This window comes from Colossoma macropomum, unplaced genomic scaffold, assembly GCF_904425465.1.
Source record: "Colossoma macropomum unplaced genomic scaffold, Colossoma_macropomum, whole genome shotgun sequence".
Classification (NCBI taxonomy): domain Eukaryota; kingdom Metazoa; phylum Chordata; class Actinopteri; order Characiformes; family Serrasalmidae; genus Colossoma; species Colossoma macropomum.
In genome coordinates this window covers 9,815,071-9,831,815 of record NW_023494786.1, presented here as the reverse complement: position 1 = coordinate 9,831,815, position 16,745 = coordinate 9,815,071, and the positions used below count along the sequence as shown (strand labels likewise).

The 16,745-nt window shown below is 38.3% G+C and overlaps 1 protein-coding gene across 3 annotated transcripts in view; it reads left to right on the top strand.

The window, feature by feature from the left end:
• cadm1b (cell adhesion molecule 1b) overlaps positions 1–16,745 on the top strand; it is a 221,137-nt gene that overhangs the window by 126,565 nt on the left and 77,827 nt on the right. For 2 of the 3 annotated variants that reach the window (XM_036560535.1, XM_036560524.1), the window contains exon 2: positions 13,349–13,369. The exons of the other annotated variant lie outside the window; for it this stretch is intronic. In XM_036560535.1, coding sequence (XP_036416428.1) covers positions 13,349–13,369 — 21 coding nt within the window. The remainder of the gene's footprint in view (positions 1–13,348; positions 13,370–16,745) is intronic. 3 annotated transcript variants of the gene reach the window in all.

Sequence of the window (16,745 nt, the reverse complement as noted above, 5' to 3'; positions counted from 1 at the left end):
ATAATCTGTAGTGTCACACACAACATAGATCGTTTTTAGCCTTATTTAAGCTGGATTAGTTTTACCAGAGCAGCCCAAGTAATGTAATTTGTGTTATTTCACTGGTCAAATCATATGGGATAAAGGATCTGTGTAATTACCCCAAATAGCCCAGATCGAAACATCATCGCATGGACATTTACATCAGCATTATGCAACAGATGCCAAATGTCCGAATAATAACACACTATGCAGCAAAATATCTAGAAACGTGTTCATTCAACTTAACAAATGCCGCCCAACAAGACAGAAAATGCATTGCCTTGTGAGAGGTGCTTTCGAGACTTTATTTTCCTTGTCTTTGTAATTTAGCCATCATCAAAAATGCTGTGGATTTCAGTAGACCTGTCATGAACTTGAGGATTAAGGAATTGGGCCAGATCAAGCTCCATTTTAGCCATTAGCCTTGTCGAAAGAAAACAAGGCTGCTGTTTTCTATTACCAGGTTAGTTATTGCCTCAAACAGGAGTACTATTACAGAGGGAGCTCTGAGTTTGGCAAATTGTAGAAAGCAATTCACTCCGGAATTATTATTTAGCAGACTTGTAAAAACTACGGACACGGCAGATTCATACAGGATTTAAATCAACACTCTTATCAGTGGTGTTGATAACAAAAACTAGTTAAGAGCGATGCATGTGATCTGATGAGCTTCAGATCCGTTTGAAAAAACAATTCGAAGTACAAAAAAGTGTGTAAACACTAAGTTGTCTTTCTAGAAATGACATTTGTATTAATATATTTTGCTAATCTGATACACAAGTGCCTAAGAGAGAGCACATTGTCAAGGATGTGACTGAGAAGACGTTGACATGTTGAGAAAATACCTTGTGCGGAAGACGATACCCGTCCTCATTAGCATCCAATGTGACAATGGTTAGCTCTGTTAGCTCATTAGCTTATCTGAAGGGCGGCCTGCGTTACTCATCCAACACGAAAATCAACTGATGTCCCTCGGCTTTTTAAAATGTGCTTCTGCATGCTGCAGTACTTTTGTGCAACACCTGTGCTGTCACCTAAAAAGGGAAGCCTATAGTCCTACATTAAAAAGTGTTTTCCCTTCTCCACAGGTAATTAGAACTCGGATATGGATATTTAAATATTAAAATGAATCTGAATGCACATCCTTAGTTCCTAAATGTTCCTTGGCTTGTACATGTCTAAGGGCACTTTCACAACTAACTTGCTTAGTATCAAACTTTTTCTCAAGTTCAGTTCAGACAGGTGTGAACCAAAAACTGGTCTGGCAAAAATCACAGGTCTAGGTTCACCTCCAAGTGAAGCCTGATTCAATTTTGCTACTGGTGGGAATTCGTTTTTAAGATTGTGAGCACCAAATGAGGGATCTTTTAAGATGGTCAGCACCAAATTTGTCTCTCGTTCTAAAAGCACATATTCTAGCAGGACAGCTGTAGCTGTACTGCAGAACCTGCCTATTTATAGATGCTCATACCGTTCTCATAGCACGAGCTGCTGCTAATCATTATAGATGAGCATCAGTGAAGCATTTAATTTTGGCTCTTGACCACAGAACATATTTTTGATAGGCTGGGCCAGGCATTCATCAACCTGATTGATTGAATTCAAGCTGACATATTTTAAACAATCATAAAGAAGTAGAGATCATTTTATTTTTTATTTTTACTTTAGCAAATGAGCTTCGTGTGAAAATGGCATGAGATAAAACGTTTACGTATATAATCTTTAGATTATGTTAAGCATTTTTGTACTTTAAAAAAATGTACTTCATAATCGCACATTTATTTTACAACAATGCTCATTTAAAGAACCATGTATTGAAAGATTGTTTAGGGAACCATAACTGGTTCTTCTTTGGTATCAAGTCAAAGCTCCCTTTTTGGTACCTTTATTTTGTATATGTGTTGAACACATTCATTGCTGTGTAAGGGTCTAATTATACCAGAAGCAGGTGTGTAAGACGTTATGTTTAGGATTGTCTGTAGAATGATGAATCTGTGATAAATTATGTCACAACAAACTCTTCTAATAAATAATGAATAATCTAGTCTAAATAATTGTGCTCACAGTTTTTGACAGCATGTTATAAATAGCACTGTGTGTTGTGTCTGTACAATATACAGTACTGTGCAAAAGTCAGAGATCACCTTTCATTATTTTTCTTCATTAATTTTGTGTTCAAGGCAAAATGGCCATTAAGTACAAGTTATTCACTTTTCAGATGCTTCTGAGGAGATTAAATATAAAATAATCCACTTGTGTAGGAAAGGGATAGTCAAAGGAAAATAAGAGAAAAAACAGTATTATTATTATTATTATTGTTATTATTATTATTATACAGTAAATGTGACTCCTAACAACAATGCAAGACTTGGTAGACCACCAATCCAGACCTCATGAGATAAACAGTATTTAAAGCTTTCTTTGAGAGAGAGGAGAAAATCAAGCTCCACTCTGGCTTCATATCTGAAAAAATCCACAGGTGTTTCTGTCCATCATTCCACTGTGAGAAGACAACTCAACACTATGAGTCTGAAAGGATGTGTAGCTGTCAAGAAGCCATAATTAAAAAAAGAAATATTACATGATATTATATTTAGTTGTTGAGGTTTTGGTGTAATGTCTTGTTAAATATATGTTTTCTGCTTTTTTGAATAATGAATGAATAATGAAATGAATAACTTGTACTTAATGGCCATTTTGACAGTAAGTAACACAAAGGAAGGGCGGTCCCTGACTAAAAGGTCAGAGATCCCCCTTCATTTAGGTCGTTTCCTGTCAAAATGGCCATTAAGTACAAGTTAAATGTATTTTTAATTTCATCAGTACTACCATGCACCACTGGCAGCAGACGTGGTCTTCCTTAACCTTGGCAATGCCAGAAGAAGAGCAGTTCAGTTCAGTGACTGAACTTGATCTTCCTTTTACTGATGTTTATGAAATCACTGTAAATGTGTACATTGTAACTTTAATCTTCTGTTCTGTTTCTTGATGCGGATCCTAGAATACCCACTGCACTGCGCATTTCAGCAATCTCCCTGCTCTAACCCACCCATGTTAACCTCCATTAATCCCTTTTATCCATTTTAATTAGCTGATGAGTTGAGTCAGGCGTGTTGGGAGCTGGGAAAACACTAAAACGTGCAGGGCAGGGGTTTGAGAACCGCTGTTGTATTCATTCCTTTCTAAATGAGGGTTACAATCGACAGATGTAGGCCAACCTCTGTGCACTTCTAACCTAGCCTCTACTAGCTACTAGAGGGCTCATATGGATGCATGCTAAGTGGTGAGTACAGTGTACGCTGTGGCGCCCCTCGCCATGTATTTCCCACAGACACCAGACAAATAAGGCCACATTACTAGCGATGTTTCCATCACCGAACGCATTTGTGCTTCCCCCTCCATTCCTGGCTGATTGATAGCTGTGATTTGATTGAGAGAAGGGGAACAGCAAATTGAAAAATGGCGGCCACAGATTGGAAACTCGGTGTGGATTGTAAACTGCGGAAACAAAAGGGTGCGCCGTCCTATTTTTTAGCCGGCGCGAAAGCGCAGCAGGTGCTTTTGACAGGTGTCTGATTGCGCTCCCCAACAGACATTAAAATAGCAAACAAATTGATGCAGTTTTTGTGGGTTTGTGGTGAATGGAGTTGCGGCTGATGGATACTGTTACCCAGGGATATGATCGCCGGGCGCCGTGACTGAATAGCACAGGTGCTGTGCAGAGACTGATGGCAAGACACACTTTCTCCATCGCGTATCCGTGCAAGCCTGAAATGTATCGCCTGAGTCATTTACTGTAGGCCTGTAATGAGGTTAACATCTTAATAGACAGAAAATGACAAGTTTAGATTGCTCCTGCTTGTGTTAATGAATATGCTTTAATATGTTACAATTCAAGTAATAAAGGAACTATATGATACAATACATTGATTATGAAGCCTATGATGTCATTCTGTCAGTCTGGTGAATATACATTGATCCATAATGTGAAACTAAGAAAAAAAAATACTTTTTCTACAGTGTCCATTCAAGCAAGGCTTGACCCCAACTATGCCTGTCACTATTGCCCAATTAAACTAGACTACTTGATGCAAAAATTATGCATTTATAATCGATTAAAGTAATAGTCTGGTCTAAACAATTACATTTTTCCCTTACCCCAGATGTAATCAATCAGCTGAGACATGTTTAGCATCTATATTTTGCTTTTTTTAGTTTTAAACATGAGCTGAGAGGCTAACAGCGCTAACAAACACCAGAAGTCAATAGTCACAGAGATCTTTAGATAGCACCAAAAGGGTGAACATATTGAAGCTGTTTTTAACTTTATAGTTCAGAGTCACAGTTAAGTCACACTCTGCTCCAAATCAGGGATTCTCAGCTTTTCCAACCCGAAGCCCACCAATTTATCACTGGAAAACGTGAAGACTTACAGGAAATCAAAACTTTTATTTATGGGAAATTTTCAACACAGCTCAGAGAACATAAATTATCAACAGAATAGTAGCAAATTAAATGGAATATTTCTACAACATCAAGGGAGGTTATTTTGTTTGTAGAGGAAAGGGGCAAAAATTTGACAGCTGCCTTGTGTGTGTGTGTGTGTGTGTGTGTGTGTGTGTGTGTGTGTGTGTGTGATTTATAGTTGAGTTTGGCCCAAGGACCACAAAAGGGTGCTTTGTGGCCCAATGGTTGAGAAACCATGCTCTAAACCACACAAGTCTATGGGACCTTAATGAAGACCTGGATGCAGTTTGGGCAGGTTTAGAGAAGATTTAGGGATATATTAACAAAAAAAGATTTGGGTGACTACTGAGTTTAGGTATTTGTTAGAAAAAGATTTCCAGCTCCAGTTCTAAGGTAAAGAAGAAAAATCTGGACACCAAACGTGTCTCAGCTGTACATCTTACTTCTGGGGAGAGTGGAAAACTGTGTAAACTTGTTTTTTTTTCCTATTCATTTAAAATTTACTTTCTCAGTTAGTTGGACATGATAATTTGGTGTGAATGTAACGATTCACAGAATTCAGATTTCAGTTTGATATGATACAGTTGTGTCTTGATTCAATACATTTTTCAACATAAAATACACCTATTCCTCCCTGCTCCTGATTTTGAGGTAAAGAGGGAGCAATATTTTCAAAAGAGGGAGTGTGTCCTTTTTCTGGGCTTTTTTTATTATGCTTGGTATAATATACTTAGCAATAAAACCAGTATTAAACTGTGTACTTTATTTGCTCCAGTCTGTTTGATACTTATGCATGATTATTTTTCCCGCAATGTTTTGTAGATTTTGTAAATTCACAGATATATTACATCCTAAGGCGTATTATTCTGATACAGAGAGAATAATACAAACTTGCAGAGTTATTCTTAAGTTATGGTTTAGCTGTGGATATGTGGAGCCACATACAGGTCCAAGACTTGGTTTGTTGCTAAGTTTTTACTTAAAGTAAGTTTATACTGTTTGTGCACTTTTAGTTTACACTAGTTTGTTTCAAACTATCCTTTTACTAAATTGGCTTGCACTAAAAGAGTGATGATTAGAGCTGTAAGTACAATCACAGCACAGTGTTTTCGCTTAGTTAACCAATTTGGTCTTCATGCTTGTTTCCATTGGTTCCCCCAATGCTTATACCTGCTTAAGGGGAGGTGTAAATATTTAGTAGATACTAAGCTCAATGTTAAAACTAGTTTGTGTGGTGCAGTGCATATTGATTCAGTAAACCTGAACTTAAACACTACAACTAGCCTACATTGGAACTTACATATAGCTGGTGCAACCAGCCTCTGGCCATTAACGACATTAAAGTTATTGCCAAGAAACTTTGCAAGGCTTTATATGGTTTGTCATTGTTCATGTTCATGGCCTATTCTTAAACCTCAATAAGTCCTCAAAATAATCTAAATGTTACTACATGTGCTCACCAATATAATCAATAAAGACTGGCCTACTGTCATCTTGAGTTTGGCAGAGACTATTATGAATTATTTTTTGCAGTGCAGGATTAGTTTTCTGGATATATTGACTGTACTGTTTGTACATTACTGAGTGGAATCATATTGGACTGTAGTAACATTTAGAATGTTGCCAAATATCGAATATCATGGTGAAGTTTTCACCCCTACCACACCAAACACGTAAAATATTAACCAGAGTATCTGTATCAGTATCTGTAAATATAACACTGCATTTTGACGGTGTGTTTCTAATCCGGGTAGCGGAGTTTATCAGGCTGGTGCAGGGTGATGGATAAGATCACAGGAGGATTGAGTGCAGCTTTAGTGGCCGCTCCTTGTCCTGAGTGCCACTGGCCCTTGCTGAGAGGATGACATCTCTGGCAGCTCTCTTCACCCTGACGTCCTCGTTATCCTCCTCTCCGTCTCTCTCTCTCTCTCTTTTTCTCTCTCTCTCTCTTTCTCCTGCACCGCCAACGTGCCCCTCACACGCCAACCTCAGCCTTCTGATCTGTTTGCTGAGTGCGAGAACCATCACATTGCTTTTTCTCCAGCGCGTACAGCATGACTGATCATTACGTCTAAAACTCAGAGACAGCAATAGATGGGTTAAAGTACAAAACGGCCCTTCACAAGCGTGGCACAGTGGCCTCGAGCAGCTCTCTCTCCAATGGCCTGAGATGCTCTGAAATGCGCATGCAGAAGCTTTACAAAAGCCCATCGGCAATCGCATCTCAATTCAGACCGCTGTGGATTTGTCTGGACGTCTGTGCAGTTAGCGAAGGGTCAGGCACCGCAAAACAGTTTTCACTTTCAAAGCGATTGTTCACACTTTGCCAGTAGGTGTGGATGCGTATACAGGCAGTGCATCGAGGCTTCCGTCTTTGCTTTGCTCCAGCACACAGCATTTACAAATGTCTCTTTAGCATATTGAATGTGACATGGCACTGACTGCTGGCAGCTCCAATTGTGCTTTTATTTGTTTCTCCCAATATAATTACATGCTCGCTGGCTCTTAAAAATACATTTGATATTGGAGAAAGGAGAGTATGGCAAGAGTGACTGTGATACTAATCACAAGATCTCTTGAGCTGTAGGAGGGCACATGATGTTCGAAATGTTTGAACTGCAGAAGTGATGCCTCACTGCTATGTAAATGAGTTCACCACAGGCCATTGTTGTGTTTTTAATTTTTCTCCCAATGTTGCCCACTATCTGAAGCTTCTTTATTTTTAACAACAGATGTTTTACAATCATAGGCGTAGTTCACAAGGCTGATGGGGGGGGGTTTGAGCCTTCCTGATAATTATAACTTGGCCATATTAGCCCCTACCAGTTTATTTTGAGAATTATTATTTAGTAATAAAACATTATTTAAACCTACCGTCATTTCAACATATAAAATATCTCTTATGCAATTTATGCATGAAAGCTTTATGCATGAAATCTATTATTTATCACTATCCAATTGAATGGAAATAATTGATCCAAGTTGGAGTTGTCATGTTTAATAATATACCCTATGATGCCATTTAAGAAGAAGATTGTTTCTATATAACTACATACAACCAATCATTAGCAGTTGCATATGTAGGTTGGAAATTCTATTGGTTAGATTAGATCTTAAATCTTTACATTTTTGCATATTTCCATAAGAAGTTTTCTAGCTTTTGCTATTTCTTTCCCATGGCTGTGTGCCCTCAGACCCCCAAAGGAAGGTCCTGTTCAATCTTTCCAAAGTCCTTTTAGGTTTTTACTAAGGGATATAACTGGCCAATTTATACAGAATAAATTGTTGGCTCAAGTCACCATGGATCCTCTATTGACACATCATAGCCCAGATGTATGTAAGCCTTATGCAACAGGTGCCACGTTCAATAACAATAACAACATGTTGCATGGACGTGTCTGTTGGTAGGTGTTGTTACTACGTCTTCATATAGTCAATTCGAGCATGCTTTCACTGAGGGTAATTCACTCAGGAATGAATACTGTCAGACTACAAACATTGCAGATTCATGCTGAATTACAACTGCAGCTCAACCATTTAAATAATAGTTCTTCCCCAGATACAACCCATCCAGCTTGAATAGGGCTGTAGGTTCCCCATTAGCTACACATATAGCCAGGCTCTTTCCAAACAAGCCATTCATACAATGCCATAGTGCTGCACATGCTTGAAGGACAACACATTCACATTATAAGCCTTCAGTTCAGATGCTTTAATGCTTTTGCAGCTATTACCAGCAATGAAGTCCACACAGGATGATAAAAGTAGTACAGTCATATACGTTTAAGCCCCCTGGTATTTATATGCTGAATGTAGTAATATTAAAAAGATAAAATGTGGCCTATGCAAAAATGATGGTGCCTTTTATATTTTATGTTTTATTTTTCCCAATATGTGAAACTTGTCAACAGAAATGAATAGAAACTGAAGAAAAATATGCAGGAAAACATCATATTTAAGTTTGTTCAATGTAAAGAATGTTACCTTACTTTCATTTACAGAAATCAACAAAAATGATTTGAAAGCCTAACTCACCAATTCTATACACATGACCACAATTGACTAGAGTTTCTCTCTGTTGAAGGAAGACAGGAACTAAGCCATTCCATCCAATTCATGAGAACAGCAGGGCCATCAGGCTCTTTTGGACTCCAAGCCATTGATGGTTGCATCATCGCTGGGAATCGAACTTGGGTCCACTAAATAGGACACAACCCTCTTAGCCCACTGTGCTGCTCACAGAGGCTGTCTGGCCTGTATGGTGTTGCGCCTGTGGTTAGAATACAGAAGCAGAGCCACACAGCAGGGTAAGAGATTAAACACAGATCACAAAGACAAACAAAGAGGAAGTCAAGGTGTTCTTCAAAGCTGCCGGCGTTCCACAGGGCTAGTTCTCTTGGCTCCAGGTCCTAATCGGACCGTCTGAACAGAAAAACACTGGCCTAGACCTACATTGACAGGCACAATACTAATAACCCTAACCTAACTAACCCTAGACTTATACTGACATACTCTTATGGGTTTTCATGTGCATGAAAAGGTAGCAACACACAAAAGGAACCATGTGGTGAAATGAATTGCAATCATTTCCTGAAATCAGATTATCTACTCCACAGCGTCAACGCTCTGAAAGAAGAAAATGAGGCTATATATTAGCGTGTGCTAGCCGAGCTGCAGTGTGTGCGAAACGTCTAAAATAATCCTCTGCCAGCGAGGACTCATCTCCTCCTGTGAAAAATAGATAAGAGTGCAGTCGTATCCTCCTGGATGGCATCAAACGCCAAATCTGACCATCGATATTGTGTCAGAAGACTGACAGCAGTGACATCTAATCACCGTCCTGCTGGCGTGTCATAACTCCTGCCTAATGTGCCACAGCTAGAGCAGTCTATTGACTGAGGCATACACCGTTTTAAAGCTTCAAACGGTGAGATCCAAGTATAGTCTTAAAAATAAATGTTCCTAAATGGTTCCTGGCTTGGATGTATTCTTCTAGGAAAACACATTAGATTCTTTACATTATGTGCAACGGTGGCATGCACAGGATGAGGGGCTTCAAAAGAAGACTTCTGGAAAAGCTAATATCAGGATTTTTTCAGTATATGAAAATGTAATATCACTTTTATTATTACTGTTGTTGTCAAAAAAATAGGAAACTATACACCATCTTTTCAAACTGTTTTATATCCATCTTATTAAAGGTGCTGGAAACTGGATGGTACATCTCAATTACTCTAAACCAAAGTCAGATTTATATTCCAATGGAGCAAAAAATGGAGCTATAAAACTCCACTTGTGCGATCTGTCAATGTAAACATGTCCACAACAGCAAGCTTTTTTCATCTTAGCATTTCTTTTTTAAGCTTTTATTTTCTGCCAGGGGTCGGAATTTGAACCGACATGAGATATCAGATTACAGAGGTAATTCGTTCAACCAGGGTGGACTACATTAACCACGGTAGTAAGTGTGTTTGTGACTAAAGCAAGTCGAAATTTGTCCAATCATCCAAACACCATCAGTATTGGCCATAGTATAGCACCCCGTCCCTCATCCCCTCCAGTGATAGAGATACTTTAAACTTAAAGAACCGTCCATGAAAAGGTTCTTTCGGGAACCAAAGTGGTGCTTATATGGCATCTTCACAAACTACTCTTTTTTGCAGTGTAGGAGTGGTCAATATAGCACAAACATGTCACAGTACTTGTATCCACAATACCATATGTATTGCAATACTTGGTTTTTCTGAGCTTTGAGAAGCTGTAACAAACACCATGCACCAATGTAGGTGCACTCCTACTGCCCAATGCATAGTTGTGGAAGTGCAATGTTGACAGCACCCACAATATGTTCAGAAAAACCGACCATGGTGTAATTTATCATTCTAACAATATAACATCACCATATTGCTCACCTCTAGATCCAAGCTTTTGTTAAAGAGTTATAAGCCTCCTGGTGCCGAAATGGTTCCTCAGTAATGACTATTTCTAATAGGTGGGACTTCAGCGCATAACTGCACAAACGTGTGTAGGATTTCTAAGAAACATCGTTGGCGAGAGCAAAAATAGCCTTAGCTTCCAAATGGATCTGATAGAGTCCAGACATTATGTCAGTCTTTAGCACCTTAGTGTATATGGAGTCCAGCTGTGTGACCAGCAGTGTTGCATATGTTACCTTGACCTTATGTGAGTTGTCTGTGTCTTTTCTGTTCTCATAATGGTGAAAGCAGAACTGTTCATTTCATGAGTAATGAACAAAAGTACCCTGAAAAGCTTCAGTAATGAATCCTCCCCATGAGAGCTTGTAAGGAGAGAAAAGTAATGATGTAATGATGCTTTTATGTAAGGTAATGATGCTTTTATATCGCTGCAGCTGAGCTATCCGGTCATACTGTTCCAACACAACTATATCACTGGTATTCTTGGTTCGGATGAAGTGCACAGCATAAACCGAGGTGCCAGTTTATTATGTATTTATCTGTAAACTAATATCTATAAACACTGGTCATTTTATCAGGAACACCTAATGTATATGTGCACTTTATAGGTTTATATTTACAGACTCTAGCAGATAGTATTGCAGCACAATGTATCAATCCCCTCAAACCTGTTTATCAATTTAAAGGGACCACCATAGGACAACCACTTACCAGATATTAGTGGAGAATTATTCTCAGAATGTCCCTTTGTGTTTAACAAGAACCATATCAAATAGTGAATTTAAAATATTTTTGTTTTGCAAAGTTGCAAAAACTTGACTGAATAATATAGATAGATCTATATCATGCACAGTCATGGAGTTAAAAGCTATAAAACTCCACTAGTGTGAAGTGTCAGACTGGACGGTGACTGTAACCATGGCAATGTAAACATGTCCATGACAGCAAGCTTTTTTTATTTTATCGTTTCTTTTTTAAGCTTTTATTTTCTGGCAGGGGTCGGGCTTTGAACCAACATTAGATATCAGATTACAGAGCTAGTCAGAGTTTAACATGTTGGAAAAAATACAACATATAAAATTGTTATCTAACTTTTCCACAGGCCATAGTTTATGTTTTATTCATTTTTCCAGTATATAAAATTCTGCAAATAATTAACAGTTGTACATGAACTTGTATATTGTGAGAGAAAACAGAAGCATGGCAAGAGGGCTGTTGTCCATGATAGGCTAAATCTAACCACAAGAATCTGGCCGTTTTTACATCGTTCTTCATATTTCTTCTTACTTGTCCACTTCAGACTGCAACTGAGTATACAGCAGGAGGTGAGAGACAGCTGCATTTCATTTTCACTGAATGTTATTCCAAACTGCTGACTGTCTTCTTATATACTTGGGCAGAACACTTGAACATTCATACCAGTGTTTACTGAACACTACCTCTAAAATTGTCGCACATTTTTATACACACTTTCTATGCATCAGTACACTTCTCTGTCTCTAGTTTATTCTCAATCTATGCATATTTTCTATTTTTTGTTTCTTGTATTTATTTTGTGTTTACATACTGTCGGTCAGCCAACTAGTACATGTGCGATCACGTCTTCTTGCCTTAATGTTTATGCACCAGAATAGTAGCCCGAACATATTTTGTTATACTGTACACCTGTATGTGTATAATGGCAAAGTTGAACTGAACTGAATTGAAATGTGGCTGAAACGTCCACCACTCTACTAAACGGCTACCCATAGTGTTTTTTGCTTCTTCTGTGCTTATTTGTGGCATACAGTATAAGAGACATGACAAAACTAATACCTTAAGAAGAATTTCAGGGTCACTGCTGGGCTGCGAATGGTCTGCTAACCAAAAATATCCAGCCAACAGTGGCCCTGTGGTCAGAAACTGCCCACTAGAGGATGCAGGGCTAGATGATAACTAACACTAACTGTGCGTGGCAAAAGACCAGCTACAGTAAGTTGCACCAACAAGGTAGTGTTTGTAATAAAGTGGCTAGTAAGTGTACACCATGCTTAAATACTCCAGCAACATATGCTGGTGGTCCTGTGGTGGTCCTTTTCCATGAACGGATGGTGTAGAGGTTGGCTGATAAATTGTGTATCAGATGGGCTACAGTCAGTAATTGTAAAACTACAAAGCACACCTATATGGAAGGTGTTTCTGATAAAATGGCCAATAAATGTAGGTATATGCTAAGTGTTTCTGATAAAATGGCCAGTGAATGTCAGTATATGATTGGTGTTTCTGGCAACTGTTTGTTTTACCAGACAAAAAAAATCTATGAGCATAAAAACATCATACACTGCAGAATGACACTGTCAGTTCTTCCTTCATTTGAATTTATTCTAGTCTTAGTTTAATATACACGCATCAGCTGAACTGCCAGTGATGTGTGCGGTTTTGATGCGTTTATGGTGTGAAAAGAGAAGGCGTCTTTTGCCTTCTCTCTGTTTCATTTCAAACTGTGATGTACCAGCCTGGTCTCATGAGGATGTAATTCCACCAGGATCGGACCTCATGCTGTTATGTTTCTCGCCAAGGAATTCTGCTTCTTCTTCTTTTTTCCCCTCTCCTCAGTCCTCTGTTTCACATGTATGATGCTGAATGCCACATCCAGCCCTACAATCCCCTTTCCAGTATAGTCACCTTGACTCTGAATGGCAATGACAGATTGATGCTGAACAGAAAAGCATTTCCTTCTCCATTCGGAAGAAATACTGCTGAAAAATTTGTATGTCCTTTCGTGAGCTGCTTGCTGTCCATGTCATGTTTGTCAAGTAAAGAATGTGAATGCTGAAAGTGGTGTTTCTATAGCTGCGAGAAAAGTGTGACTGTTTTGTGTTTGTCTGAATGGGAAGGAGTGTATTAACGTGTGTGCCATGTTTTCTTTTCTTCTGCTTCCTCAGGAGCTACCCAGACCATAACAGGTAGAGATACTTTCCTCTCTGTCTTTCTAAACAATCTCATTTCTTATCTGTCTACTTTTTTTTCTTTTAACATTTTATATCATCTGCATGGTTGGCTGTTCTAAATGCATGCTGTCCAACTGAAACATTCTTAAAGGGGAAATTCCACTCGCATAATTAAATTGTTAAGATGTAAACAAAGTCATTCAGGGTGGTTTGATGTGAAATGCAATGTTCTAAAGAAACTTACCTAGTGGCGATAAGAACCGGACGTCTGGAGTGTTTAACACCTTTAACGCCTCCCTCACAAGGTACTGTATGAAATGATGATAAATATGCTGCCTGATACCTGATCTACACTCAATAATACAGTAAAAAAGATGGTTCTTCAAGGGTTCTTTAGTAAAGATAATGGTTCTATATAGAACCATGAAGACTCAGAGAACCACTTGCATGCTTAAATTGTTCTCTGCATGGTGAAATGGTTCTTCAGATTGACGGCGTATGTGTTGTATATGGTTCTATATAGCATCAAAAGGGTTTTTCTGTTATGATGATAAGCTTGTAGCAATAGGACCCTTTTTGGTGTTATACAGAACCTTTCAAAATTCTATATAGCTCCATATACAGCACATTCTCCATTAATCTGAAGAACCATTTCACCATGCAGAGAACCATTTAAGCATGCAAATGGTTCTGTGAGTGTCCATGGTTCCATATAGAACCACTGTCTTTACTTAAAAAAAAAAAAAACCTTGAAGAACCACCTTGGGGTTTTGGCATACATTTTTTTGTAAAACACATTATATTATCAATATCATATATAAAAACTCACATGTAGGTTCACTGGACATTTTGCATAGTTTAAAAAATGGCTGTATTTGTGTTGTAGACATTGTGACCCCTGGTCTTTATCACAACCACTGTAAAGAAATCTTAGTCAATAAGTTTCTCTACAATGACTCATTTCATCAAACCCCTCTGAATGACTTTGTTTACATATCAAATATTGAATTATGCAGAAAATTTGGAAAATTGGTGGAATTCCTCTTTAAACAACACCCAGTTTCATTTCCTGCACCAGTGGTGGACCAATCAGGGACTGATACAAAGCAGTAACCAGTACCATTTTTAAGGAGCTAAAAATTCTGATAACCGCTATTGGGATTCTGATAACCAATAATATCACCCAACATTATTTAATATACTCAAAAATTAAACAGACACCAATAGTTAAACAACTCTAAGTAGGAGAGGGCTTGTTGTATTGAAGGGCTGTTCCATTACTTTATTAGCTCAAGTGAAGGGTGTTAGATGAGCCATTAGAGGGGTGAGGGATCGAGTGAATAAAGGTGTTGACTTTAGCAGCAGATACGGAAGCATATCAGTATCAAAATTAAAATGAAAATGTAATATGCAAAATAGCAATGTAATCCTAATTTGGAATGTAAATTTTCCACTCATACATGCAAGTTTGGGCTCAAAATGAAAATTCAAATTCATTAATTCCATTCACATTTGCCATTTGGTGCAGTAGTACTGACATTTCATTTACACAGAGATTTAGATGCTTTATAAGTAGCTTTATTTAAAGTTAAATCTATTTTCAGAACTGCATATTCATGTCTTATGTGATTATGCCACAATTTGTCAATTAAAATGTAATTTAACTAAATATGCATTTTCACTCTCTAATAATGTTTCTGAAATTGCATTATCAAAGAGAACTCCAAGCTAGAAAGATGTCAAAATTCAGTTGTAAATGGGAAACAGCGCCTCTCCTCCCCACAATTACAGATTCTCACCTACTGCACTCATTCTGTTTCAAAATGCCTTTAAAAATACATTCGACCTGATTGCACTTTCATTTTTAGTGTCTTCTCAACCTGTCAATCAACCAGGTTGGGGCCAAGAGCACGCTCAGCGGAATATAGCCACTTGTGATGCTTAATGTCTTTATACATGATCCGATGAGACAGTGTTTAATCGAACATGTGGCCAGGCTGAACTTGGCTTCCTTCTCGAATTTTACTTCCACTTTAAACGGTGCAGCAGTTACACTCTGGTGCCTCAATGTGCCCGAATGTAACAGCAACACCATTTAAGGTGGACTGGAATATTCAAAAAACAAGCTACCTTCAGCCTTGTTTCATTGACTGAGAATGCTGGCTGAAATGAGTCTGGACCTACAGATTCAGATCCAGTTGATACCATGCAGGGACATCTTCTACAAAATGAGCATCAGAAGTGGATCAGGTCATCAGGTACATGAATTGATCTGTCATCAGGTACATGAATTGTGGAGGGCTGCGGAATTAAGCTAGCTAAAAGCCATTGTTAATGCTAGCTGATGCTACACTCCCGAACAAAGCCCCCATCTGCTGATTTTACCAGCTGGCTAAATGACCCAGCTCACAGTGTCACACACCTATACCAGCAATATTTGTAATATTAATTAAAAAAAAAAACGATCAGAGACCCCCTAGCTGAACTAGGCTTTTATGAGTACATTTTTGGTAACAGATGTGGAACAGCAATATATCCACATGTGTGTACACTAGAAGATAGACTTGTAGCCTATGGCTGGGTAACACGCACAATAATTTCAACCCGTGGCCAATGCAACATGTTCAATTAAAGATTCTTGATGAATCATGTATAAAAACATATCAACCACCATAAGTGGACATATTGCTGTTTCACTCCATCTTCTAATGTAAGATTGGCCACCATGGTCCAGATAAAACCTTTTCCGCTGCGTGAGCTGTGGGCTGTTGGTGATGGGATGATTGACAGGCTGGCAAGACTGTGAAAATGAAATGCAGTCTAGTTGAAAGCATTTTCAAATGCATTTTGATACAGAATGAGCACAGTAGGCGAGAATATGTAATTGCCCGTTTACATTTGATTTTTGCCCTCTTTCTAGCTTCACTTTGATAATGCAGTTTCAAAAATATTATTAGAAAGTGCAAATGCATACAAGTTTAATCACATTACATGGCGGACAAAGTGCTTTATAAGCTACAGCAACAAACTACTTTAAAATGCTTAACATTTGTTTGTTTGTTTCAGACTGGGCTTTAGGTTTACAAACTACTCCATCTGTTATACGGGACTGCCAACACAACTTCATCACTTCACTGCGCTAGCCTAGTTAGCATGCTAAAGGCTACACGGCTAACAAAAAAAAAATGGCACTACATGACGGTTCTACACCACATTTACAGAGTCTACAGACAAAGCGATTTTTTTCAAGAATCATTCAAGAAGAAAAGTTTGAATTTGGAATTCCAAACTGGGACCTTTTTTCCCCAATGAGATTTGCTGCAAACGCATCATTATCTCTAGTTTATTTAAGGTGACAAAGAAGGAATCTTTCATGCATTTAAAACACAAA